Source organism: Glycine soja, chromosome 13 (assembly GCF_004193775.1).
Source record: "Glycine soja cultivar W05 chromosome 13, ASM419377v2, whole genome shotgun sequence".
Taxonomy (NCBI): Eukaryota; Viridiplantae; Streptophyta; class Magnoliopsida; order Fabales; family Fabaceae; genus Glycine; species Glycine soja.
Window position 1 is genome coordinate 30,004,259 of NC_041014.1, and position 17,092 is coordinate 30,021,350.

A 17,092-nucleotide genomic window follows, 5' to 3' on the forward strand; every position below is an offset into this window, starting at 1 on the left:
AATAAGAGAGTGATTTTCAACAAATTTATAATTTATGAAACATGTATATATAAAATTAATCGTGATTTTCTATTAGTGATTTTTTTTTCTCTAAAATAAATTGCTTAGTTTGAAGAAGTTTGACATGCATGAATATAAGCAACTATTTATTTGTACGTGAAATGGAAACACATGAATATAAAATGACACTCGGTACTTGTGTTTGTTTCGCAATTCAAAAGGATAGTTACGAGTACTCCAAAAATTAATAACCTCAACCATCTAATTTATAATTTAAGAGAAGAAAAAAAATCTTTAAAGAAATTCAACCACTGATGAAATTTTAAGAGAGTGATTTACAACAAATTTATAATTTACGAAACATGTATTAATACTTAATAGTGATTTCCATATGATATTTAAAATTGTAAATAAGTTATTTTTCTTTTATTATTTTTAAATAAAAAAATATAAAAATTAATTAGCATAAAAAATATGCATAAAACTCAACAAAACCTTTTCTTGTGTCCCATCATTAATACCAGATGGGTTTTAATCTTTTTTTAAATGAGTTGTTTATTTTTCTTCTTCTTTACATTTTTGTCTCTCCGTTTGCAATGAAATATATATACATACCTATAATAACTTATAATATTTATGTTAATAATTATTATTCATTAATATAAATATAATATTTGTAATACTTATCAATAAATTTTGTATGTCTAAAACTAATAATGTTATGCATACAAAAGAAAAAGATGATAAGCATTGATTATTGTCTACTCTGAAAGGAAATAGATTGAAGTAGACATAGAAGGAAAAAAAATATATATAAAAAAATAATAATAAATGATAAATGTATAAAGAGGTAGATTATTTATTTCCACGTGATTCTATTCTATCGAAAGCGGTGGCTCAAGCGAACGTGAAGGCTGAGCCTATGAGCTTGCAGGCTGAAGCTGTTGTCGGTGCTCATTATGTAATGAAAATGTCTGTGATTCTCCTCCATCACCGCAAAACCAATCGATTCGCTTCTCAGTCTCTGAAGGTCTTTTTCGTTCTCTCTCACCTCTTCAATTTTCACTAGCATTCATTCCTTTCCTGCATTTCGTCTTAACCGCTTTGACTTTTTCGTTGACTCACGCGCTGCACGCTTTCCATTCCCATTCCTCGGTGGTAGTAGCTGCTGTTGATCTGCTACCTCCATTCGCTCTAACTGTCTCTCGCGCTATTCAATCTTAACCGATTCCATTTTTTTTAACAATGTTTTGGTTAGGTCACCGTGTGTTTAGTTTTTAATTTGTGGAATTTGCGTTTGCGATTTTGGTGCAATTGCTGTTTTTTTTTTCTGATCTGAATTACCGTGTGGTGTGGACAGGGAGGCTTTGATGTGCTGACAGACTCTCCAGTGTAGATCTGGAGAGGGAGCAGTGTCCTGGTTGATCTGCTTGGGAGAGTCTTCGAACGCAAAGCGAAGCTGGCGACTACACTCACTTGGAGGTTTGCTGCCAGTAATGGCAGCACCCTTGCTGCTAATGATATGGTACGTTTTCATTATTTCTTCTTTTATTTTTTCTTTCATTTTATGCCATCACTTCATCATTGCTGGTAGAGGAAAAGTGTTTTCAGTATTGGTATAAACAATTAGTTTTATGAATCCTTAACTTGACCTGTACATATTGGATATACATATACCATTTCTTCAGATTGCTTGGTGGTCATCTATGTTTTTTAAATTTCGGTCGTGGTTATGCTGTGATTTTAGAAATCACAGACAGTGGTAGGAAGATGCAACGGCATTTGTGGTTGTGGAGACTCCTAAAACTGCAATATTGGTAGCCACAATTGCGTTGTGAACCACTGTCTAAAACTAGCCCAACAGCCCTTGATTTGTGCTTTTTTTTTTGTTTTTTGTACCAAATATAAAATAATTCTAGAAAGTACAGCAAGAGGCTCTGTGATTTCATTTCGCTATCTGTTTCTTATCTCCTATAGGAATGGAACATATCTGTAACCATTCTTTGAATTGAGATGCTCATGCTTTTATAAATATCATGAAGTTGATGAGAAATATTCTATTTTAGATTAGCAAGCATTATTTTAGTCATGCACTCTAACATCATTTGGTATATGCTTCTACACATCCTTGCCACTAGGATTGGGTGCAGGGTAATGCTAGAAAATGAAAAAAAAAAGTGGCATTATTAGATTCTCTTAAAAATATAGTATTCATGTCCATCTATCTTAAATTCTTAATGGGTTAGTTATGGTGTTTATTCTACACTGGAGTGTAATATACAAAGGCTTTGCTGCATTACTTATTGCTGTATAGTTTTTATTTCATTTTATATCTCGCCTCTGTTTTGTGCAATAAGATTCTATCCTTAATGATAATTAGTCAACTGTAACAGAAGCAGCAATCATGTGCGTTTAATACTTTTAAAATCTTCAATTACTTGATACAAAATGAAATCAAGTTGTGATATATGGTTTAGCCGTTTAGCTATATTCCTTTTCAACTTCCTTTTCCATTTCTCCTCTTATAGAACTTCAAGGTTGATCTTTGTTCTTTATCCATATTGTACTGAATCTAATATATTGTTTCTATCTTTATGTTAAATTTTTGTTACTTCCATCATTTACAGATATACAGACATTCCGTTTAAACGTGTTTACTGTGATTATTTTGATTGCAGGAAAGAAATGGTGATGGGAAGGCTCAAGATTCAGAGCCTCTACCTCCTCATTCTGTTCTGAAGATGGGATTGAGGTTGGTTACAGCTTAGGATATGCCTTTTAATTAAGTCAAAAAATAACATTTTATGGCTTAAAAAACCACCAAATCAATTACTTACAATGCTCTGCTAAAATCCATGCAGTTACATTAGCACTTCTGTTTGCAGCTAAGCTAAGACTTGTGAGTCCCACTTATTGTGTTATCTGTGTCAAAAGTTTTAAGGCAGAAAAAAGATGTTCCCCTCTCACCCCCTTAGAGAGTCTCATACATAGAAGATAATGAATTTTGAGCATAAAATCTAATGTGCAAACTTTTGTATCTTACATTCCTAATTTTTTGCAGAGAACGTAGCAACAGCAGCAGCATGGAGGATCCAGATGGGACATTAGCAAGTGTTGCCCAATGCATTGAGCAGCTGCGTCAGAGCTCATCTTCTATGCAAGAGAAAGAGTATTCTTTGAAGCAGTTATTGGAGCTTATTGATATGCGAGAAAACGCTTTCAGTGCTGTTGGCTCTCATTCTCAGGCAGTTCCAGTACTTGTTTCCCTTCTCCGGTCAGGGTCATTGAATGTGAAGATACAGGCAGCAACTGTCTTGGGCTCACTTTGTAAAGAAAATGAGCTTAGGGTGAAAGTCTTGCTTGGAGGTTGCATTCCTCCTTTGCTTGGTCTACTCAAGTCCAGTTCTGCTGAAGGTCAAGTAGCTGCGGCAAAGACTATTTTTGCTGTCTCTCAAGGTGGTGCCAAAGATCATGTTGGATCAAAAATTTTTTCAACTGAAGGAGTTGTTCCAGTGCTATGGGAGCAGCTGCAAAAGGGCCTGAAGACTGGAAATGTAGTTGATAATTTATTGACTGGGGCATTGAAAAATCTCTCCAGTAGCACTGAGAGATTCTGGAATGCCACAATACAAGCTGGAGGAGTGGACATATTAATTAAGTTACTGACAACAGGGCAGTCTAGCACTTTAGCAAATGTGTGCTTTTTACTGGCTTGTATGATGATGGAGGATGCATCTGTTTGTTCAAAGTTGTTGACAGCAGAGGCAACAAAACAACTCCTCAAACTTTTAGGCCCTGGTAATGATGCCCCTGTCAGGGCTGAGGCAGCCGGTGCTCTTAAAGCTCTATCTGCCCAGTGCAAAGATGCAAGGAAAGAGATAGCCAATTCCAATGGCATTCCTGCTTTGATTAATGCTACCATAGCTCCTTCCAAAGAGTTCATGCAGGGTGAGTATGCTCAAGCGTTACAGGAGAATGCTATGTGTGCTTTAGCAAACATTTCTGGTGGTTTGTCATATGTCATCTCCAGTCTTGGTCAAAGCCTTGAATCATGCTCCTCTCCTACTCAAGCTGCCGACACATTGGGGGCTTTAGCTTCAGCTCTTATGATATATGATGACAAGGCAGAATCTACCAGGGCATCAGATCCTTTGGTAGTAGAGCAGACATTACTTGAACAATTTAAACCCGGCTTACCATTCCTTGTGCAGGAACGGACCATTGAAGCCCTAGCTAGTTTGTATAGCAATCCTATACTGTCAATTAAACTTACAAATTCTGATGCAAAGCATTTGCTTGTTGGTTTAATAACAATGGCTGCTAATGAAGTGCAAGATGAGCTTCTAAAATCTCTCTTGACATTGTGCAATACTGAATGCAGTCTATGGCTTGCACTTCAAGGCCGTGAAGGAGTTCAGCTGTTGATATCTCTTCTGGGGCTTTCATCAGAACAGCAGCAAGAATGTGCTGTTTCCCTCCTTTGCCTTTTATCTAATGAAAATGATGAAAGCAAATGGGCCATTACTGCTGCTGGTGGTATACCTCCTCTTGTTCAAATTTTGGAGTCAGGATCTGCAAAAGCAAAGGAAGACTCAGCAACAATCCTTAGGAACCTATGCGATCACAGTGAGGATATACGTGCTTGTGTTGAAAGTGCTGATGCCGTTCCTGCATTGCTGTGGCTGTTGAAGAATGGAAGCCCAAATGGGAAGGAGATTGCAGCCAAGACTTTGAATCACTTAATTCATAAATCTGATACAGCAACTATCAGTCAGCTTACAGCATTATTGACCAGTGATTTACCTGAATCTAAGGTTTATGTTTTAGATGCTTTGAGGAGTATGCTTTCAGTTGTTGCTCTTACTGATCTTCTACGTGAAGGTAGTGCTGCCAGTGACGCAATTGTTACAATGATAAAACTTTTGAGCTCAACCAAGGAAGAAACTCAGGCAAAGTCTGCATCTGCTCTGGCGGGAATTTTCGAAACGAGGAAAGATGTGCGTGAAAGCAGCATTGCTGTTAAAACTCTTTGGTCAGCAATGAAGTTGCTTAATGTTGAATCTGAAAGTATCTTAATGGAGTCCTCGCGCTGCTTGGCTGCAATATTTCTTTCCATCAAAGAGAACAAGGATGTGGCTGCTATTGCTAGAGATGCATTACTCTCCCTAGTTGCACTAGCTAACTCTTCAGTTTTAGAAGTGGCAGAGCTGGCAACATGTGCTGTGGCAAATCTTATTTTGGATAGTGAAATTGCTGAGAAAGCTGTTGCAGAAGAGGTCATCTTGGCTGCTACCAGAGTATTACGTGAAGGCACAATTTCTGGAAAAACACATGCTGCTGCAGCAATTGCTCGCCTCTTACATTGTAAGAGGCAAGTTGATTATGCTGTAACTGATTGTGTGAATCGAGCTGGCACTGTTCTTGCATTAGTTTCTTTCTTAGATTTTGCTATTGATGGACATAGTTCCACATCAGAAGCTCTTGAAGCACTTGCCATGCTGTCCAGGTCAGATGTGACCGGTGCACACAGTAAACCTGCTTGGGCAGTTTTAGCTGAATTTCCTAAAAGCATAAGCCCGATAGTTTTGTCTATTGCTGATTCAACGTCAGTGTTGCAGGATAAAGCTATTGAAATATTATCTCGATTATGTAAGGATCAGCCTTTTGTTCTGGGAGACAGTGTTGTTACTGCCTCTGGATGTATATCTTCTATAGCTAAGAGGATAATCAATTCCACTTCTAAAAATGTAAAGGTCAAAATTGGAGGGGCTGCTGTTCTTATTTGTGCTGCTAAACTAAATCATCAGAGGCTGGTGGAGGATCTCAATAGATCAAACTTGTGTGCTAATCTTGTTCAGTCTCTGGTCGATATGCTTATTTCTTCACAGGCTACTTTGGATAATCAGGGTGATGACAGCAGGGAAGTTATCAGCATTTGCAGGCATACAAAAGAAGCCAATGATGGTAAATCAAACACTGGTACCGCTATTATTTCTGGTGCCAACTTAGCTGTATGGTTACTGTCTGTTCTTGCTTGCCATGATGAAAAAAGTAAAATTGCAATAATGGAGGCAGGAGCAATTGAGGTTCTCACTGACAGGATTGCAGATTGTTTCTCACAATATAGTCAGGTATTCTAGTGCTATGTTTTCAGCCAATTTGAAATAGACAGTGGTATCTGATTCTTTCCATAGTAAATATTTACTTATTTGCATAGATCCATCCATATCTTTTAAAGTTGTTCACAAATACACCCCTCCTCATTGACATAATAATTAGATAGCAGATTTGTATATAACTATTATTTTTGTGTTAATCTTTGTTTCTTAATGGTGATATGATATGCAGATTGACTATAAAGAAGATAGCAGCATGTGGATTTGTGCTTTGTTGTTGGCAATATTATTTCAAGATAGGGATATCATACGAGCACATGCAACCATGAAATCTATACCAGCCCTTGCCAACTTATTGAAGTCAGAGGAATCAGCGAACAGATATTTTGCTGCACAATCAATAGCTAGCCTAGTCTGTAATGGTAGCAGGGGAACACTTCTGTCTGTGGCAAATTCTGGGGCAGCAGGTGGACTTATCTCCTTGCTTGGCTGTGCTGATTCTGATATACAGGATCTTCTGGAATTGTCAGATGAATTTTCTTTGGTGCATTATCCTGACCAAGTTGCTCTCGAGAGGTTGTTTAGAGTTGATGACATAAGAATTGGTGCCACTTCTCGGAAGGCAATACCTGCTTTAGTTGATCTGCTCAAACCAATTCCAGAACGCCCAGGAGCACCATTTTTAGCACTTGGGCTTTTGACTCAGCTTTCTATAGATTGTCCATCAAATAAGATTGTAATGGTTGAGGCAGGGGCCCTAGAGGCTCTTTCTAAGTATCTTTCACTAGGTCCACAAGATGCAACGGAAGAAGCTGCTACAGATCTGTTAGGAATTCTGTTTAGCAGTGCAGAAATTCGAAGACATGAGTCAGCATTTGGAGCTGTTACTCAACTTGTAGCTGTCCTGCGTTTAGGAGGAAGAGCTGCAAGATATAGGGCTGCAAAAGCTTTGGAAAGTTTATTCTCTGCTGACCATATTAGAAATGCAGAGACTGCTCGACAAGCTGTTCAACCCTTGGTGGAGATTCTTAATACTGGTTTAGAGAGAGAGCAGCATGCTGCAATTGCTGCATTGGTTAGGTTACTGAGTGAAAACCCTTCAAAAGCACTTGCTGTTGCAGATGTTGAGATGAATGCAGTGGATGTTCTTTGCAGGATTCTCTCATCAGATTGCTCAATGGACCTCAAAGGGGATGCTGCTGAATTATGTTCTGTTCTTTTTGGAAATACCAGGATTCGGTCCACAATGGCTGCTGCACGTTGTGTTGAACCTCTGGTCTCTCTCCTTGTAAGTGAGTTTAGTCCTGCTCACCATTCAGTTGTCCGTGCATTGGATAGGCTTGTTGATGATGAGCAACTGGCTGAATTAGTTGCTGCACATGGTGCAGTTATTCCTCTTGTTGGCCTACTTTATGGTAGGAATTATGTACTTCACGAGGCCATTTCCAGAGCTCTGGTCAAGTTAGGAAAAGACAGGCCAGCTTGTAAAATGGAAATGGTGAAAGCTGGAGTTATTGAAAGCATACTTGACATCCTTCATGAAGCACCTGATTATCTGTGTGCAGCTTTTGCAGAATTGTTGCGTATATTGACCAACAATGCTAGCATAGCTAAAGGGCCATCGGCTGCTAAAGTAGTTGAACCCCTGTTTATGTTGCTGACAAGAGAAGAATTTGGGCCAGATGGACAACATAGTGCATTGCAGGTTTTAGTTAATATCTTAGAACATCCGCAGTGTCGTGCTGATTACACATTGACTTCTCACCAAGTTATTGAACCTCTTATCCCTTTGCTTGATTCTCCAATATCAGCAGTGCAACAGTTGGCTGCTGAGCTTCTCTCGCATCTACTTTTAGAAGAACACCTTCAGAAAGATCCGGTGACGCAACAGGTAATTGGCCCTCTTATACGAGTTCTTGGTTCTGGTATACATATATTGCAGCAAAGAGCTATAAAGGCCCTGGTTAGTATTGCACTGATATGGCCAAATGAAATTGCAAAAGAAGGTGGTGTTATTGAAATTTCAAAAGTTATATTGCAATCTGATCCTTCCATTCCTCATGCTTTATGGGAGTCTGCTGCCTCTGTTTTGGCTAGTATTCTACAATTTAGTTCTGAATACTACTTGGAAGTTCCTGTTGCTGTTTTGGTTAGGCTGCTTCGATCTGGCTTAGAAAGCACTGTTGTTGGTGCATTAAATGCTCTTCTTGTGTTGGAAAGTGATGATGGAACTAGTGCTGAAGCAATGGCTGAAAGTGGTGCTATAGAGGCTCTCTTGGAGCTCCTGGGATCTCATCAGTGCGAGGAAACTGCTGCAAGACTGTTGGAAGTTTTGCTCCACAATGTAAAGATCAGAGAAACAAAAGTTACTAAGTCAGCCATCTTACCATTATCCCATTATCTCTTGGACCCACAAACCCAAGCACAACAAGCAAGGTTGTTAGCAACTTTGGCTCTTGGTGATCTATTTCAGAATGAGGGTCTTGCTCGGACAAGTGATGCAGTTTCAGCTTGTCGCGCTTTAGTGAATGTGCTTGAAGACCAACCAACTGAAGAAATGAAAGTTGTAGCCATATGTGCTCTGCAAAACCTTGTGATGTACAGTCGATCAAATAAAAGAGCAGTTGCAGAGGCGGGTGGGGTTCAGGTTATACTGGATCTGATAGGTTCAAGTGATCCTGAAACATCTGTTCAGGCTGCAATGTTTATTAAACTTCTATTTTCAAATCATACCATTCAAGAGTATGCTTCTAGTGAAACAGTCAGAGCAATAACTGGTGAGTTATTTTCCTATCGTGTAGTGTTAAATACTTGTTATTTTTATTCTGAACTACTACGGTATATCTTATCTTCACTTTTCCTCATATAGAATGGTGTATTTGTTACTTTTCACATGGTAATTTCTGATGCTGGTTTTCTTGTTACACGTGACTTTTAATACATCTTTTGGAAAAACAGCAGAGCTGATTTTTTTTGGTTGATTATTGGTCATGAAACCAAAAATTAGGGGAAGGAACAAATGAATAGTAAAACTTGTGGCCTGTACACTTAATTGCTTCATAAGTTGAACAGATTGACTCTTATTTGTGCTATATAACCTCTTCTAGCTAAAATAGGCACCTAGTCTTCTGTAAATATTCATTAATGTATCTGAAAAAGTATAGGTTGAATTTAAAAGTATTGTCTGTAGATAAAGGTGCTATTTCTAATCTGAATTCATTGGTGAGCAATGTTGATTCTGTGTCTAACAATAAGTTGCTTCACCTTGATAACCTCTCTCTAGAGTCTAGAGTATGTAAATATAGCCTAACATTTTTTTTGGGTTCTTTTAGCTGCTATTGAAAAGGACTTATGGGCTACTGGATCTGTGAACGATGAGTATCTTAAAGCCTTAAATTCTCTATTTAGCAACTTCCCAAGACTGAGAGCAACTGAACCAGCAACACTTAGCATTCCCCATTTGGTTACGTCCTTAAAGACAGGCTCTGAGGCTACTCAGGAAGCTGCCTTGGATGCACTTTTCCTGCTTAGGCAAGCTTGGTCAGCATGTCCAGCAGAAGTTTCAAGAGCTCAGTCAATAGCAGCTGCAGATGCTATTCCTTTGCTGCAGTACTTAATCCAGTCTGGCCCACCTCGCTTTCAGGAGAAGGCAGAATTTTTATTGCAGTGTTTGCCAGGAACGTTGGTGGTGATCATCAAGTGTGGTAACAATATGAAGCAATCTGTTGGAAACCCAAGTGTTTTTTGCAAGCTTACACTAGGAAACACTCCTCCAAGGCAAACCAAGGTATTTTTAATAATGATTTCATATTTATTATCTTGTGTTGTGATCTTGTCCTCTAATGCACTAGGATTAGTTGAAATGGGTAACGTGCTTGTTTTATGTGAGACTAATGTATGACTGTATCTCCATGTCAATCTTTTGCATAAATTCCCAATAAATAATGTCATCTGCCATGTCCCTAAGGAAATTATGCCAATATTAGAAAATGCCCAATTAGGATATAGACCTTTATATTTGCTTCCTAGAAAAAATCCAGTTGACTATTTTTACATATTCCACTGTAGTTCTGTTGCCAGACTTTAGAATCCAGATTCACCCAAATTGTTACCACGGGTGTTTAGTTTAGTTGGTTGAGTAGAATGTGTAAGTGTTGTAAACCTCCTGGTACCATGTTCAATTCCTAAGGATAAAAAAAAGATTCACCCAACTTGATTTTTTCTTTCCTTTTGAAGTAGCTTTGACTTAAATGTGATTAGTTTACAATATTGATATGGAAGTATATGGTTGTCACTGGTCAAGAGCCACGCCCACTTCAGTTTCATTTCTATTGTTTTAAACGCAAGGGACAAGGATTTGCAGTCTGAATATGTGGTTATCATTGTAATATACAATTTGAGGAAAATCATGTTTTCTTCTTGATAGATACAAATTCTATTTTGATGTGATTTCCTCCTCGGAAAGTGAATGTGCTAATTATGATGAGAATGTGCTGATCAGGTGGTCTCAACTGGCCCTAATCCGGAGTGGGATGAGAGCTTTACATGGTCGTTTGAGAGTCCTCCAAAAGGTCAGAAGCTTCACATTTCTTGCAAAAACAAGAGCAAAATGGGAAAGGTAATTGCAAGAAAATGGGACTTGTAAATGCAGTATATTCACCTTCAATTATCTTGGTTTTAAGCTTCCGCTTAACCCCTCTATTTTTTTGTATCTGATGACAGAGTTCATTTGGGAAAGTGACGATCCAGATTGATCGGGTAGTAATGCTTGGAGCAGTATCTGGTGAGTACACTCTGTTGCCGGAAAGTAAAAGTGGACCCTCGAGGAATTTAGAAATTGAATTTCAGTGGTCTAACAAGTGATATACCTGTTTCCGTCTTTACTGTGACGGCTTTGAAATTGGAACACGGTTGAAAAGAAATTTTTGTCTAAATTTTGTATTATTTATCTTGCTAGTGTACATAGCCACAGTTATTTGTTTTTTGGTCTATAGTCCCAAACAAATTCTTTTAAAATAATATTCTTTTGTAACTTGATCCTTCGTTCCCTAGGTTAAATGCTAGGGGCACACGAAGTAATCTGCTTCGAATACCTGTATGATTTTGCACGTTGTCAATTTAAGATGGGTTGTTTATATATAAATATATATCTAAGATTTTTTATTTTTTTATGTGAGAGTGATAAATAAATATTAACGTGTAGATCTTATTATGAATACTTAACATTTTTTTCCAGTGTATAATCCTTTCTTTTCACAAAATTACTTAATAGTCTAGAACTGAATTCCCAGTAAGAGATATGAAAATTCAAGTGTCTACTTTTACACGGAAAGAGTTAGAATAAAAGGATGGCTTAAATATTTTTTAGTTTTTAATATTTTTTGTTCTTATAATATTTTAGATAATACTTTTTTTATTATTTAAAATACTTTAAGGATTAAAAATAAAATAAATATAATTTATAAGGATTATAAATAAAAAAAAATAAAAAAATCTTAAATTATAAGGACTAAAAAATATTTAAACCTAACATATTTGGACTTTGATTTATTAGTGAAAAACCGTCATTAACTTTTGAATTACGAAAATAAAATATTTTTTTACTAATAAATCAAAGTTCAAAATTATTTTATTTTATTTTTTTATATTAAAGTAGCAACTTTTAAAATTTTCATATCGCTGGTTGGGAATTCAGTTAAAGACTATGGAGTAGATACTTGAATACTTTTCAAATACATATACGTGACTCAGACTAATAAGAAAAAAGTAAAAATAAAAAGCTCTCACTAGTATCTTTCATATTACTAACCATTAAAAAAATACTATTAGGCGAATATGTTTTTTTACAAAAATTAAAAAAAGCTGGACAAACATTACCTAAATATCCTTCACATATTGTCAAATTCCGTCCATTAGTACGTTCTTAAACTTCATTCACATCTTGGACCACCCCACCTTGTCGGAGCCCTTGCACATGAGTTATCTTCACCTATTGGTTGTCTCAGTCTCTGAACGCATTCCATCTTTATCATTACACATCATTGGCGGCACAACCTACGATTCTGTGAACAGAATAACATAACAACGACAAGGGGAATTTAAGATTCCATAGAGTGCAATTATAACTATTATCTTGAAACTTATCAGTTCAGTTGAGATCATAATAATATTACATAGAATGAAATTACAAAATATTAATCCTCATTTTTTTTTATTAATTATTATAATTATACTTTATCTTTTAAAATACGTCTCCTTCGCTAAAAGCATTAATTAGTCAAATTATCATGCCTCAATTGTTTTCTACTTTTCTTCAATAATTTTATATTTCTTTTAAAAACAATTAATATGTTCAGCTGTTTATCTAGGCATTTATTTTATTTACTATTTATATATAATGAAACTAAATAAGAAACCTTTTGCCTTATGTGTTTGGTAAAAGGAAAGGAATGAAAATAGATGTGGGGGAGCCCACAGTGGCAAAGACAAATCGACACCGGCAATAAAAGCCCGTTTTATTCTCAAGCACGTAAAGACACGGTGGGGCCACCGTTGCGTGACGTTTGGCTTCGTCGCTGCATTGTTTCCTTTCCCCATTAATTAAGCACTTAGTAACAGTCTAATTCCACCCCTAACAAAATGCACTAGTTTGTTTTATCCACTCACTCAGCCACACAGGGACGAAACGAAACGAAACGAAACGATCCATAACGATGATGATGCACACTGTGCAGTGCGCACGCTCACTTCGCTAATTAACACTAATCGTTACTTAAATCAGTTACAACGAGTCATCGGAACAAGTGCCAGTGCGCCAGATCTCGATCTCGATCTCGATGCAGTGGCGGTTGCTGCTTTTGTTGCTTTTGGAGCTAACGGCTCGCGCAATGCCGTATCCGATCACTTTTTCCGCGCGCCTCGTTCACCGCTTCGCCGACGAAATGAAACCGGTTCGGCCTCCGACCGGCTACTGGCCGGACCAGCGGAGCATGCGCTACTACCAGATGCTTCTCACCGGCGACATTCTCCGGCGCAAGATCAAAGTCGGAGGCACACGCTACCAGCTACTGTTTCCTTCTCACGGCAGCAAAACGATGTCGCTCGGCAACGACTTCGGCTGGTAATAATAATGCTAATCTCTAATTCCTCTCTCTTCTTCGGCTTGAATCTGATAATGCGTCTCTGTTGATTAGGTTACATTACACGTGGATTGATATAGGAACACCGAGTACTTCGTTTCTCGTGGCGTTGGACGCAGGGAGTGATCTTCTTTGGATTCCGTGTGATTGCGTACAGTGCGCTCCATTGTCATCGAGCTACTATTCCAATCTGGTATGAATATCATACCGAACCTATCTCTTCTTTCTTTGATTTCTCTTACTATGCTGAGTAAACTATGATTAAGCATAACGAGGTGTCACATTAGTTCTTGAAACTACGGATATTTAAAATAAGTCCATGGAATTTCCAGTTGTTTCATCTTGAGATTTTGGTCTCTAAACATATGATAATATTATCATTTAATTCACATTTTTTTTGAACTTTGGATTAATGCGATTGGCGGATTGCAGTTTCAGGGACTTATTTGAAGTTTCTTAGTTTCGGGGACTAATGTGACTAAGCTATGTACTTTCAGGAACTAAAATGTTTTTATAGTCTACTATGGAAGTTGTAGTCTTAATAACTAATAATAATACAACATCGGATTGTATTAGCTTGTTTTATTGATTGTTTAAAAAATAGTTAATCATGCGAAATGCAAATCCTTAATTTGGATAAGGTTTTAATTTAAGTGTAATGTGACACTAACACAAAACGTGGCATCTTTCTGGGTGCAGTGGTTCAATGAGGTTTAGAGTCTATAACAGGTTTAGCACTTATTTCCAGTAATTGATTGGCAGGTGCTCCTTCACATATGGGGCATCTATTATGCAGGATAGAGACCTGAATGAGTATAGTCCGTCTCGGTCGCTATCCAGTAAGCATCTATCTTGCAGTCATCAGTTGTGTGATAAGGGTTCCAATTGTAAAAGTTCCCAGCAGCAGTGTCCATACATGGTCAGTTACTTGTCGGAGAACACGTCGAGTTCTGGATTGTTAGTTGAGGACATACTGCATCTTCAGTCAGGCGGCACTTTATCAAACTCATCTGTTCAGGCTCCAGTTGTTCTTGGGTGTGGCTGACTGCCCTGTCTTTTTTACTTAAACATTAATTACCCTGATGGTTTTTTTTTTTTTAACAAAAAGCCAGTTTCCTGGTTTTTTCTCTGATGTCAGTTTTGTTGAATGCAGGTGTGGTATGAAGCAAAGTGGTGGTTATTTGGATGGGGTTGCTCCAGATGGCCTATTAGGTTTGGGGCCTGGGGAGAGTTCAGTTCCAAGTTTTCTTGCTAAATCAGGATTAATCCACTATTCTTTTTCATTGTGCTTTAATGAAGATGATTCTGGTAGAATGTTTTTTGGGGACCAGGGACCAACCAGCCAACAGTCTACTTCATTCTTGCCTTTGGATGGATTATAGTATGAAATTCTGTACTTTAAATTAGTTTAGAATGTTTCACTGCACTAAAAAATACTTTACAAAATGGTGTCACAATGGTAATTATGATAAATTTCCTGGCCAGTTCAATCTACATTATTGGAGTGGAGTCATGTTGTATTGGGAATTCTTGTCTTAAAATGACAAGTTTTAAAGCACAGGTGGATAGTGGGACGTCATTTACATTTCTTCCTGGCCATGTGTATGGAGCAATAACTGAGGAGGTACTTTTGTTTTCTGAACCCCATTTTTGCAAAATTCTTCTCGGTCTTTACATTTCTTCCTGGCCATGTGTATGGAGCAATAGCTGAGGTGGTACTTTTGTTTTCTGAATTCCATTATTGTAAATTTATTCTCGGTCTTTTAATATGATTTTATTTGTGATAGTTTGATCAACAAGTAAATGGTTCAAGATCTAGCTTTGAAGGATCTCCTTGGGAGTATTGTTATGTTCCCAGGTGAGTTTTCTGGATAGATCTCTGTCTGTATTGCTTCGCTCTTGTGTTGGTGCATGATTTCCTAATTGGTAGAATTTTCTGGTCCCTTTGATGCCTTTATTTATATAGTTTTTTTTTTTGAGACAGTTCGCAAGACTTGCCAAAAGTTCCCAGCTTTACTCTCATGTTCCAACACAATAACAGTTTTGTGGTCTATGATCCCGTGTTTGTATTCTATGGCAATGAGGTGGGTGTGAATTAAGCGATCCTGGACTAAAATTTTGAAATATAATTAACGATGTTACAAGAGGCTTCATTATAAGAATAGTTGTAGCTAAATTAGGTAGATCGATCCTTTCTGTGCAGGGAGTCATTGGATTTTGTTTAGCCATATTGCCAACTGAAGGAGATATGGGAACAATTGGACGTAAGTTTACATGTTTTCCTCATCAAAGTCTACTGGTTATCGATACTCTGGAATATGGTATTAAAAGATACTTTGATCTTAAAACTAATAAAATCTTTTGGCAGAGAACTTCATGACAGGATACCGTTTGGTATTTGATAGGGGAAACAAGAAGCTAGCATGGTCACGCTCAAATTGTGAGTCATAGTACTTTTAAGTTTATAGCTAATTTTATTTTAGCTTTAGTTCTAATCATTCTACTTAGGCAATGAAGCTGACTTCTTGGTCTCTTAACCATTTGCCTGATGCTTGAGGCAAAGGCTTTTTTCTACCTTAACTCTGTTCTTCCCATCTCCCTTTCTATTCCTTTTGCTTATATACAGTCCACATGCATCTGTAGGTCAGGATCTGAGTCTAGGCAAGAGGATGCCCCTTTCTCCAAATGAGACTTCATCAAACCCATTGCCTACAGATGAGCAACAAAGAACGAATGGGCATGCAGTTGCTCCAGCTGTTGCTGGAAGAGCTCCCCACAAACCTTCGGCTGCTTCATCTCGGATGATTTCATCGTGCCGGGTACATTGGCACTGCTATTTGTTTCTTCTACTTCTACTTGTGTCTGCCCTTTACTGAGACAGACGTGTTCTTATTCTTATGTATGTCAACTAGCCTGTCTAGATAGCGTTACATGTATATCCAAATCTGTATCCATCTTGTCCTCCTCCTAGCTTTGTAAGTATTTTAGATCTTACACCATCCGATGCTGTTATTTTTTTTAACATTGCCAGCACGTTAGATTACTAACATGTACTGGGCCATTATCTGTTAACCCCGCTTTTGGTCTGGTAGGTTATGTAAATTAATATGCCTGGTGTTATCCATTGACTGCGTTGTAGTTTAATTCATTTTTTCAGTCAACTAATTTATGTAACTTTGTTGATTTTGTTTGAAATTCTAGGGGACTGTGAAATATCGTGTGGAGTATGACATTTAATTTTTAAAATATTTTGTATAAAATAAATTCTGAATCTAGTGTAGGTTTTTCTATTTTATAGTAGTATTTGATATAACAACAAAACTTAACCATGTTTCTCAGATATTTTTTCAATACTGTAACAAATAAAATTACCTAACCTTTAATGCAAATTATCATGCGAATTATTGAGACAAAATTAATTATAAAAAGGTCAAAGTGAAATTTTAAATAGCCAATAGCCTCCTGTGAAGAGCAAAGCTATTTGCATTTGCTGCCTTCAAATACGTTCATTTAAATGCTCTGAAGAATAGAGAACCCTGCGCTTATTTATCCAAAAATCTTGAAATCATTGTCTTTTTGTGCATGAGCATCATCATATTGATAATCAAGGGCATTTCTAGTTTAGTAATCGTATTGGGTGATACACCCGTCCGTGTTTTTCATGACAGAATGAACTACTAAAATATATGTACCTAAGATGCTAATTTTTAATTAAGAAAATATAATATATTGTTTATCTTAATTAATGATAAGTGAAACATCAAAATCACTTTTCTGATGCATGCTTCTCTTCTGTTCTCATCCACTTTTCGTTGCATTTTCCTATTTTTATCTTTT

At 37.2% G+C, this 17,092-nt stretch overlaps 2 protein-coding genes across 3 annotated transcripts; both read left to right on the forward strand.

Annotated features, from left to right (window-relative positions):
* The first annotated feature begins 877 nt into the window (after positions 1-877).
* On the forward strand, positions 878-11,259 carry LOC114381484 (protein CELLULOSE SYNTHASE INTERACTIVE 1-like). Of its 2 annotated transcripts, XM_028340752.1 has the most exons (9): positions 878-1,030; positions 1,163-1,253; positions 1,361-1,525; positions 2,679-2,752; positions 3,062-6,131; positions 6,349-8,893; positions 9,449-9,903; positions 10,618-10,734; positions 10,839-11,259. In XM_028340752.1, exons 3-9 carry the CDS (start codon positions 1,523-1,525, stop codon positions 10,977-10,979), a joined length of 6,405 nt encoding a protein of 2,134 aa, XP_028196553.1. In that variant the 5' UTR covers positions 878-1,030; positions 1,163-1,253; positions 1,361-1,522; the 3' UTR covers positions 10,980-11,259. The 2 variants fall into 2 exon arrangements, with proteins under 2 accessions (XP_028196553.1, XP_028196552.1); XM_028340751.1 differs by lacking the exon at positions 1,163-1,253.
* A 1,307-nt stretch (positions 11,260-12,566) lies between these two features.
* Positions 12,567-16,470, forward strand: LOC114381180 (aspartic proteinase-like protein 1). Its single transcript, XM_028340372.1, has 10 exons — positions 12,567-13,236; positions 13,310-13,448; positions 14,052-14,290; positions 14,409-14,636; positions 14,741-14,879; positions 15,043-15,113; positions 15,240-15,339; positions 15,459-15,519; positions 15,624-15,695; positions 15,899-16,470. Exons 1-10 carry the CDS (start codon positions 12,953-12,955, stop codon positions 16,129-16,131), a joined length of 1,566 nt encoding a protein of 521 aa, XP_028196173.1. The 5' UTR covers positions 12,567-12,952; the 3' UTR covers positions 16,132-16,470.
* Positions 16,471-17,092: the final 622 nt, after the last annotated feature.

Excerpts from the sequence above, each read along its gene's own strand:
- LOC114381484 (XM_028340752.1), top strand. Across the intron at positions 6,132-6,348 it reads GTTTCTCACAATATAGTCAG|ATTGACTATAAAGAAGATAG; the intron begins GTATTCTAGTGC and ends TATGATATGCAG. Across the intron at positions 9,904-10,617 it reads CTCCTCCAAGGCAAACCAAG|GTGGTCTCAACTGGCCCTAA; the intron begins GTATTTTTAATA and ends TGTGCTGATCAG.
- LOC114381180 (XM_028340372.1), top strand. The coding sequence starts at position 12,953 with ATGCAGTGGCGGTTGCTGCTTTTGTTGCTTTTGGAGCTAACGGCTCGC. Across the intron at positions 13,237-13,309 it reads CTCGGCAACGACTTCGGCTG|GTTACATTACACGTGGATTG; the intron begins GTAATAATAATG and ends TCTGTTGATTAG. Across the intron at positions 13,449-14,051 it reads CGAGCTACTATTCCAATCTG|GATAGAGACCTGAATGAGTA; the intron begins GTATGAATATCA and ends TCTATTATGCAG.